General features: G+C 43.8%; 1 protein-coding gene across 1 annotated transcript; it reads right to left on the bottom strand.

Annotated features, from left to right (window-relative positions):
• Positions 1-4,273: 4,273 nt before the first annotated feature.
• LOC139542894 (amphoterin-induced protein 3) lies at positions 4,274-8,642 on the bottom strand. The gene is made up of 2 exons (XM_071348851.1): positions 8,139-8,642; positions 4,274-7,712 (listed from the first exon to the last, which is right to left on the bottom strand). The coding sequence occupies exon 2, from the start codon at positions 7,691-7,693 to the stop codon at positions 6,254-6,256; it is 1,440 nt and encodes a 479-aa protein (XP_071204952.1). The 5' UTR covers positions 7,694-7,712; positions 8,139-8,642; the 3' UTR covers positions 4,274-6,253.
• Positions 8,643-10,557: the final 1,915 nt, after the last annotated feature.

Raw genomic sequence — 10,557 nt, 5'->3', positions numbered from 1 at the left:
TTGAGATTCTTCAAAGTAGCCACCCTTTGCCTTGATGACAGCTTTGCACACTCTTGGCATTCTCTCACCCAGCGTCATGAGGTAGTCACCTAGAATGCTTTTCAATTAAAAGGTGTTCCTTGTTAATTTGTGGAATTTCTTTCCTTAATGCGTTTGAGCCAATCAGTTGTGTTGTGACAATGTAGGGGTGGTATACAGAAGATGGCCCTATTTGGTAAAAGACCAAGTCCATATTATGGCAAGAACAGCTCAAATAAGCAAAGAGAAAAGACAGTCCATCATTACTTTAAGACATGAAGGTCCGTCAATGTGGAACAATTCAAGAACTAGTGCAGTCGCAAAAACCATAAAGCGCTACGGTGAAAGTGGCTCTCTGGAAGACCCAGAGTTACCTCTGCTGCAGAGGATAAGTTCATCAGTTAACAGCCTCAGAATTTGCAGCTCAAATAAATTCTTCAGAGTTCAAGAGACACATCTCAACATCAACTGTTCAGAGGAGACTGTGTGAATCAGGCCTACATGATTGAATTGCTGCAAAGAAACACCAATAAGCAGATACTTTGCTTGGGTCAAGAAATAAGATCAATGGACATTAGATTGGAAATCTGTCCTTTGGTATGGTGGTGCTTTGCTGGTGACACTGTCAGTGATTTATTTAGAATTCAAGGCACACTTAACCACCATGGCTACCACAGCATTCTGCAGCAATACGCCATCCCACCTGGTTTGTGCTTAGTGGGACTATCATTTTTCTTTTTTTTTAACAGGACAATGACCCAAATGGGCTGTTTAACCAAGAAAGAGAGTGATGGAGTGCTGCATCAGATGATCTGGCCTCCACAATCACCCAACCTCAACCCGTTTGGGAGGAGTTGGGCCACAGAGACAAGGAAAAGCAGCTAACAAGTGCTCAGCATATGTGGGAACAGCTTCAAGACTGTTAGGAAAGCATTCCTCATAAAGCTGGTTGAGAGAATGCCAAGAGTGTTAAGCAGAGGGTGGATACTTTGAAGAATCTAACATTTTAAAATGTTTTCATTTGTTTAACACTTTTTTTTTTGTTGGTTACTACATGATTCTATATGTGTTATTTCATAGTTTTGATGTCTAAACTATTATTCTACAATGTAGAAAATAGTAAAAATAACTTAACCCTTGAGTGAGTAGGTGTGTCCAAACTTTTGACTGGTACTGTATGTTTGATACCTACAGTGCCTTCAGAAAGTATTCAGACCCCTTGACATTTTCCAAATCTTGTTACGTTACAGACTTATTCTAAAATAAATGTTTTCCTCAATCTACACACACTACCTGATAATGACAAAGCAAAACCAGGTTGAGACTTTTGCTAATTTATATATATAAAAAGAAAAACTGAAATATCACATTTTACATAAGTATTCAGACCCTTTACTCAGTACTTCGTTGAAGCACCTTTGGCAGCGATTACGGTATCCAGTCTTTTTGGGTATGACACTTCAAGCTTGGCACATCTGTATTTAGGGAGTTTCTCCCAGTTTTCTCTGCAGATCCTCTCAAGTTCTGTTAGGTTGGATGGGGAGCGTTGATGCACAGCTATTTTCAAGTCTCTCCAGAGATGTTTGATTGTGTTCGGGCGCTGGCTGGGCCACTCAAGGGCATTCAGAGACTTGTCCCGAAGCCACTCCTGCGTTGTCTTGGCTGTGTGCTTTGGGTTGTTGTCCTGTTGGAAGGGGAACCTTCTCCCCAGTCTGAGAACCTGCTCCAGAGCGCTCAGGACTTCATTAAGGATCTTTCTGTACTTTGCGCAATTCATCTTTGCCTCGATCCTGACTAGTCTCCCAGTCTCTGCCGCTGAAAAACATCCCCACAGCATGATGCTGCCACCGCTATGCTTCACCATTTATTTTATTTATTTATTTCACCTTTATTTAGGGATGGTACCCAGTTTCCTCCAGACGTGACACTTGGCATTCAGCCCAAAGAGTTCAATCCTGGTTTCATCAGACCAGAGAATCTTGCTTCTCATGGTCCTAGTCTTTAGATGCCTTTTGGCAAACTCCAAGTGGGCTGTCATGCCTTTTACTCAGGAGTGGCTTCCGTCTGGCCACTCTACCATAAAGGCCTGATTGGCGGAGTGCTCAAAAGATGGTTGTCCTTCTGGAATGTTCTCCCATCTCCACAGATGAACTCTGGAGCTCTGTCAGAGTGGCCATGGGGTTCTTGGTCACCTTCCTGACCAAGGCCCTTCTCCCCTGATTGCTCAGTTTGGCCGAGCGGCCAGCTCTAGGAAGAGTCTTGTGGGTTCAAAACTTCTTCCATTTAAGAATGATGGAGGCCACTGTGTTCTTGGGGACCTTCAATGCTGCAGAAATGTTTTGGTACCCTTCCCCAGATCTGTTTCTAGACACAATCCTGTCTCGGCGCTCTACGGACAATTCCTTCGACCTCATTGCTTGGTTTTTGCCTGACATGCACTGTCAACTGTGAAACCATATATGGACAGGTGTGTTCCTTCCAAATCATGTCCAATCAATTGAATATACCACAGGTGGACTCCAATCAAGTTGTAGAAACATCTCAAGGCTGATCAGTGTAAAGAGGATGCACCTAAGCTCAATTTCAAGTCTCGTAGCAAGAGGTCTGAATACTTATTTACATAAGGTATTTGTTTTTTTAATTTTAAAATACAATTGCAAAAATTACTAAACCGGTTTTCGCTTTGTCGTTATGGGGTATTCTGTGTAGATTGCTGATGTTATTTAATACATTTTAGAATAAGGCTGTAACATAATGTGGAAAAATTCAAGTGGTATGAATACTTTCCAAAGTCACTGTAAAGGGGTACTAAGATAGTATCTTACATTTAGCTATTTGATTTTGTATTCCCCCTCCTTAAGGATCCAAACCTTTTTTTCAATTTTTGCCTAAAATGACATACCCAATTCTAACTGCCTGTAGCTCAGGACCTGAAGCAAGGATATGCATATTCTTGATACCATTTGAAAATAAACACTTTGAATTTTGTGGAAATGTGAAATTAATGTAGGAGAATATAACACATTAGATCTGGTAAAAGATAATACATAGAAAATATTTTTTTTGTACCATCTTCGAAATGCAAGAGAAAGGCCATACTGTATTATTCCAGCCCAGCCGCTATTTAGATGTTGGCCACTAGATGGCAGCAGTGTATGTGCAAAGTTTTACACTGATCCAATGAACCATTGCATATATGTTCAAAATGTTGTATCAAGACTGCCCAAATGTGCCTAATTGGTTTATTAATACATTTTCAGCGTCGTCATTGTGCACTCTCCTCAAACAATAGCATGGTATTTTTTCACTGTAATAGCTACTGTAAATTGGACAGTGCAGTTAGATTAACAAGAATTGAAGCTTTCTAGTCATCAATGTCTATGTCCTGGGATTTTTTGTTTGTTACTTACAACCTCATGCATATCACATTAGCCTACGTTAGCTCAACTGTCCCGCGGGGGGGGAAACACCGATCCTGTAGAGGTTACGAATTAAAATGTGTTCGCATGATAATTCCTGTTTTTGAAGTCCAATCTTTCAAGGTGCGGGTAGCCTATTTTCCTACAGCAAAAATTGTCTTTATATTCTTGCTGAATCTTTTTAACCCTCCTGTTGTTTTCGTTTCATGTTAATTAATTCTGTGTTCCCAGTCCAAAATGACCGCCCCATCATAGCTGATTGTAAATACATTATATATGTATTATTACCTAATGTTGTGTTAGATATTTTTATCAACTTAACTTGTAATGTTCACAATAACTTTTCAACTTCTTTTTGCTATTTATGGCCTGTAGCCCTCATTGACCTGAGCTCATACAACTAGTTTTTGAGTAGAAAAAGCATAATGTATGGATTATTTTGACTATAACAAATACTCAGATGAAACGTATTGTGCTATTTATCACAGATTACTTTGTGTCAAAGTTTAACAAGGACATTTGTTTTGAAACCATTTCAAATTTTCAAATAGTGGCAGTATTTTGTCATCAACCCGGGATATGACGTATGTTTTTGGCCCTGAGGTCATCCTGATAACATTTTCAGCTGACAGCCGACCTCTCCTCTCAGGTGGGGATGAAGACCAGGACAAATTCCCATTATTTGACCAGAATGTAACAACCTCAGCAGGACCCTCTTCCTCATCACTGGATTGTAACAACAACCTCAACAGGGCCCTCCTCCTCATCACTGGATTGTAACAACAACCTCAACAAGGCCCTCCTCCTCATCACTGGATTGTAACAACAACCTCAACAGGGCCCTCTTCCTCATCACTGGATTGTAACAACAACCTCAACAGGGCCCTCCTCCTCATCACTGGATTGTAACAACAACCTCAACAAGGCCCTCCTCCTCATCACTGGATTGTAACAACAACCTCAACAGGGCCCTCCTCCTCACCGCTGGATTGTTCCACATCGGTTGTCTCTTGGTCTGGATCATATTCTGTGTTGTCTTCAACTTCTGACACTTCCTCCTCTAATGCATCTTCACTGTCAGTTTCCTGGCCTCTCTCCTCCTCACCAGTGTCATGATCAAAGATATGATCAAGAGCCTCACATACAGTATATCGTTTGGTCATTGTGCTGCCACAAAATGAATTGTAAGCAAGGCCTCAAAAAAGCTTTATGAGCTGTGAGAAAAGTTCTATATAGTATTGAAACAATGTTGCGATTGTTTGTGAAAATGCCAAAAGGTGTGGTTCCTGTGGGGGAAAGATTCTATTGGGGAAAGGTTCCCGTGGGGGTTGCCATGGAAGCCAAGAAGGGGAGTGAGGTGTGTGTGTGTTTGCTCAAACACGCATGCATGTGTGGGTCTGGGAGAGGAAGTGTGTCCATCTGATGAATGGGCATGTGCCTGAACTCAATTTTATACACTAATTGTAGTCTCACCCATTCATTTCTAATGGCCGGTCATTTTTGACCAGGAACACCACAGGTGTACAAAAGTTAAATAAAACAGACCAAATTTTTATGAAAATCATCAATGTATTTGTGTGTTCAGATGCCCTGTGTGGACAAAGTCATCGAACCTTCAATCAGATTAAATCAGATTAAATTAACTAAATGTTTCAGAGAACCTTTTGAGCCTGTAATCAAACCCACAAATGCTGATGCTCCAGATACTCAACTAGTCTAAAGAAGGCCAGTTGTATTGCTTTTTTAATTAGCACTACAGTTTTCAGCTGTGCTAACATAATTGCAAAAGGATTTTCTAATGATCAATTAGCCTTTTAAAATGATAAACTTGGATTAGCTAACACAAGTGCCATTGGAACACAGGAGTGATGGTTGCTGATAATGGGCCTCTGTTTGCCTATGTAGATATTCCATTAAAATCAGACGTTTCCAGCTACAATAGTCATTTACGACATTAACAATGTCTACACTGTATTTCTGATCAATTTTATGTTATTTTAATGGACAAAAAATGTGCTTTTCTTTCAAAGACAAGGACATTTCTAAGTGGCCCCAAACTTTTGAACAGTAGTGTATATTTGCGGGGGCGTGTGGTTCGCCGGTGACCTGATATACTCACGATTAACTTTAATCCCATGAAGAAAAAAAAAAAAAAAGACAATTCCAAAAACTCTATTACTCTAACAGCTTTTGTGGATATCAGCCAAGTCCAAAATGTCCCAATAGGACTTCATCAGTGTTCCCCAATTCTGTCCCAGCCCTTTCACCCGAATGTGTCCGCTCATGCACTCCCATCCATTTATGGATTTAAAAGGAATTAGCTCATGTTAAATATAATAGGAAATCTGTCTACAATCTTCCCATGCTTACACCAATGCAATATTTTTACACTTCAGGGAGAAGGGAGGACCAATGCTTTTGGAGTTCATGATTTTAAGGAGAGAAAATAAGTCTCTCCAGTGCCGGAGTTCGTGCCGTTCAATTAACCTTGCTCTAACCTTCCACAATAGCATGGGCAGAAATATACAGTCTTGCCAAACTCAAAACCTGGTCTTCAATGAGACAAAGAGGAGAGGAAAGAGGAGGAACATTAGCTAGAGCCCTTATATAGACCTGTGAGGGTCTCTCTCTTTCACACTCTCCAGGGCTCAGCGATCATTTGAGGATAGTCCGGTTAGATGAAGCCTTCCAGCAGAGAAAGAGGAATGAGGATGTCATTTTTGTGTTCCATTTAGACCACCTGATACATGTCTATTGTAAGTCAGGGGCTCAATTCTTAAAGTGCTATTTGTCAGCGACAGGCTCTGATAGATTAACTAGGAGAGTCCGCTGGCGCCCCACTCCCACTGCAGCGTTGGTTGCTCCCTGGCCAGGGTGGCCCTCAGATCCCCGTTCTGCTCCTCCATCAGAGGCTCCATGAACACCACCCGCTTGTTGATGTTGGCCTTGGTTGGGTCCCTGTGGCTCAGTGTGGGGGAGAAGATGGAGACCAGGGTGTTTGGGTCGTAGGCTGGGATCGGGATGGCCGGAGGCAGGGGCTGCTTACAGCACCCACAGCGGCAGGGCGTTAGGTAGAGGTACATTAGGATGACTACCAGGGTGACCACGCAACCCAGCAAGGTTGTGTAGCCCGTGTTGAAGGTGTCAGGCATGGGGCGGATCACGGTGACATTCACCTCCCTGGTTGCATTCAGCATGTGTTTGTAGTCCAGGGCTGTACACAAGTAGACTCCCGAGTCGTTCACCTTGGCTGCTGGGATCTCCAAGGTCCCGTTAGGGAACACGTTGATGAGGGTGTCGTTGAAGCTCATCTGGGTCAGGTACTCCTGATTTGGCGAGACCCACGTGTATGACAGCTCTTTACCTCGGAGAGAGGTTTGGCAGTCCAGACGGACCCTCTCCCCCTCGTTCACCATGAGGTTGGAGAGGAGAACAGCCATGGGCAAAGAGACCACCTTCCCCACTGTGCAGTTTTGGAAGTAGAGGGAGTGTCGGAGGAATCGGACCGAGGCGCGCGGCTCGCCGTAGATCAGGCAGGTGTGCTCATCTGTGAAGTCCCTGACCGAGTCGAAGCCCCTCTGTTCCCAGTGCCAGAACACACTGTACATGGAACACTCACACAGCAGAGAGTTGTTATGTAGGTACAGCCCCTTCTGCACTGACCCCGGCAGTGCCTTCACATCCTCCCAGGGTAGCGTGGTCATACGGTTGGAGGACAGGTCCAACATGGTGAGAAACGGATGACTGTGGTCCTGTATGGAAAAGAAGGGGAATTCTGTGACTTGGTTGAGGCTGAAGTAAGCCTTCCTGAGGCTGCTCAGACCGCTCAGCGTCCCACCCTCCACGCGGGTGATACGGTTGTTGTAGAGCAGCAGCTCCTCCAGCCTCCACAGACCCTGCAGGAAGTGCTGCTCCAGCACCCGCAGCCTGTTGGAGGACAGGTCCAGGTGACGGAGGCTGGAGGTGTTTTGGAAGACCCCATGGCCCAGCGTCGTGAGCTGATTGTTTGCCAGGCGGAGGGTGTCCAGTTTGGTTAGGCTGGAGAAGCTGCCGGGGCCCAGCCAGCCCAGCCGGTTGTAGCTGAGGTCCAGGGTGACGGTGGTGGGGGGCAGGAGGAGGGGCAGTCTGGTGAGGCCCTGGGAGCCACAGCTCAGTGTGTCTGAGGTGCAGAGACAGATGGAGGGGCAGGTTCCCTCTGTGGAGTGGAGGAGGAGGCACAGCAGCACTACAGTGTCTGGAGAGAAGAGGGAGGTCATTCTGCTCTGGCCTGGTCTCCTAGGAAGGAAAGAGATTTGTTATGTAAATGACCCACCATGGTTGAATGAATGCAGTGGAAAGAGATTGTCAACGACCAGTGACTATTACAATGGTCAGAATACTTTTACAAGGCTGAGAATGGAATAGAGTATAAACCATAAAAAGCCTTTAACCTATAGGTCAGTTTTATCATGCATGCACAAACCTAATGTATCCAGGGATACAGAATTTAAAAAAGAAATACAAATTCTTATCACATGACTGATCACATATATCTTATTGTAAAGTGTAACTGAACATTTTGTTTAGGAAGAAACAGTCACAGCAGTAACAACTCTTTGAGATATCCTGATGCATGTTTTTCCAGAATGTTCTGACTTTGTAGTCAAGAGTAGTAGTACAGGAGTGGAAGAACAAGGGGTTAATAAAGAAAATACCTTTTACCTGAAGAGTACTTTCCCTCTCTGTACAACTGACTCAAAGGTTTGTCATCGTCCTCACCAAAAAGCAATTAAAACCGCATCGCTGCCACTGATTTAATAAGTGTCATGAATCAGATAAAAAAAAAACATGAAGTTATTCAGATATTCGCTCTACCACACCTCCAAGACCCGCTAAAACTAACTGCTCAAACAGCACGGAATCCTGACTGTTTTGTCTCTTTCTCCAAAGTACTATTTAATTCTAAACAATCCTTCACACGAGTATCCAACTGTTCAGTCTAACTTCAGGACTTGTCCTTTTCCCAAAAGTAGTACTTCATGTTAAGCGAGCCACAGGTATCCAACTGTTCAGTCCGAAGTGAGAGCTTATGATCCCTTTCCCCAGCCAGAATCCTGAGCAAAGATGTCACTACTCTCCTCTTCTATCACTCACTCAGTCTCTGTCCACTGGTAAAGTTGCTCTGAGGGCTTTATCTGTCTGCCAAATGTGAGCGGTGCTTTATAAAAAAATCCTGCAGTGCTTTGCGATGTTACAAACACAGCTCACTTAATCTCCTACAATCCCCTCCTCCTGCTGTTTGTCATTTAGAGCACAGCCCTGTCTCCCTCACTGTCATCTTTAAATAATGATGCTTTCCCTCCTTAGTCACTACTGCTATGTTTTCTCTCAATAAATTCAATCGACTTTATTGACATGGCGAATTAAATCACTTGCATTGTCAAAGTATACATATAACAACAATGGTTGCACTAACAGTAATAAGGTAACAATAATAGTAGTAGTGAAAATTATTTTAACATTAAAAGCAACGAGAATAATGAATTAAAGTAATAGGAGGCTAGTTTTAACATGGTTGAAGAGTCACATGGCATGAAAGACAAAACAAAATGGCAAATGCTACTGTTGCATTGTACATTTCACTGGTCGTCCCTCAGGTTGTGGGAGGAGGTCGTATATTTGGCTGCTAAAACTGCACATTTTGTTTTTTCACCCAATAATATATTGATAGAATTTGAAACTTTCTAATTAATTTTGGGAAAGAAAGATTCTTAGGTCTGAGTATTTGTTACAGTGTAATAGGAAATGCAGCTCTGTCTCTACCTCTCTCCAGAGGTAGAGTGAGCACAGCCTGTCCTCTCTGGGCAGCCTGGTTTGCCTGTGATCACCGGTCTCTATGGCCAGCCTGTGCTCACTGTCTGTCTGTCTGTCTGTCTGTCTGTCTGTCTGTCTGTCTGTCTGTCTCTGTCTCTGTCTCTGTCTCTGTCTCTGTCTCTGTCTCTCTCTCTCTCTCTCTCTCTCTCTGTCTCTGTCTCTGTCTCTGTCTCTGTGTCTCTCTCTCTCTCTCTCTCTCTCTCTCTGTCTCTGTCTCTGTCTCTGTCTCTGTGTCTCTCTCTCTCTCTCTCTCTCTCTCTCTCTCTGTCTCTGTCTCTGTCTCTGTCTGTCTCTCTCTCTCTCTCTCTCTCTCTCTCTCTCTCTCTCTCTCTCTCTCTCTCTCTCTCTCTCTCTCTCTCTCTCTCTCTCTCTCTCTCTCTCTCTCTCTCTCTCTCTCTCTCTCTCTCTCTCTCTCTCTCTCTCTCTCTCTCTCTCTCTCTCTCTCTCTCTCTCTCTCTCTCTCTCTCTCTCTCTCTCTCTCTCTCTCTCTCTCTCTCTCTCTCTCTCTCTCTCTCGTTCTCTTCTCTCTTTTAACCTAACTCCTGTGACTCTCTTTCTGCCATTAACAGACTGGGGGTTTAACATTAAATATTCAATACAGTGGTCATTGCCTTGTTGACAGTGTTCTTTCTACTTGATAACTGTTCAAATTGATGAATCCCAGAGGATTAATAGAGGGATATACACTACATGTATGTAAACCCCCGATGTCTCTCTCTCTCAACACATTTTTTTTCTCTCCTCTCTAGGTTTGCAGTCATTAATGGTTCTCTCTCCACATCCTTTTCTCTCTGTGTGGCAGGAAGATGTCTATTCCTCTCCACCCACCTCTCCTGTGCACTGTGTGGGTTTCTCTCCTCTCTCTCCCCCTCTGTCCCATCCTCTGTGGAAGTCTTTGATCGCTTCCTCTCTCTCTCTCCCCTTTCTGTCTCTCTGTGAGTTTGGCTCTCGCCTCTTTCTCACTCTGTTTTCTTCCCTTCCATCCACTTCCTCTCTCCTCTCTGTGGATTTGGCTGGATAGATGCAGTCTATGCCTCTTGGTCACGGTGGTCCTGACAGCTCTGATTTCTGTCACAGTGCATTAGGTTTACCTCCCAGATACCACCTCCGCACTATACCTCATCGCCAGTGGGCCCATCCTGACTCCCACTCACTCATACAACCACAGTGCCAACCTGAGCCAGCCACGGGTGTAATGATGCATCTGGATCAGGCTTACTGACAGAAGGTGAACAGAAGGATGCAGGTGAGTATGGGGATTGGCTCC

The sequence above is a fragment of the Salvelinus alpinus genome, chromosome 17 (genome assembly GCF_045679555.1).
Source record: "Salvelinus alpinus chromosome 17, SLU_Salpinus.1, whole genome shotgun sequence".
NCBI classification, from domain to species: Eukaryota; Metazoa; Chordata; class Actinopteri; order Salmoniformes; family Salmonidae; genus Salvelinus; species Salvelinus alpinus.
This window is presented reverse-complemented; position numbering and strand designations above follow the sequence as displayed.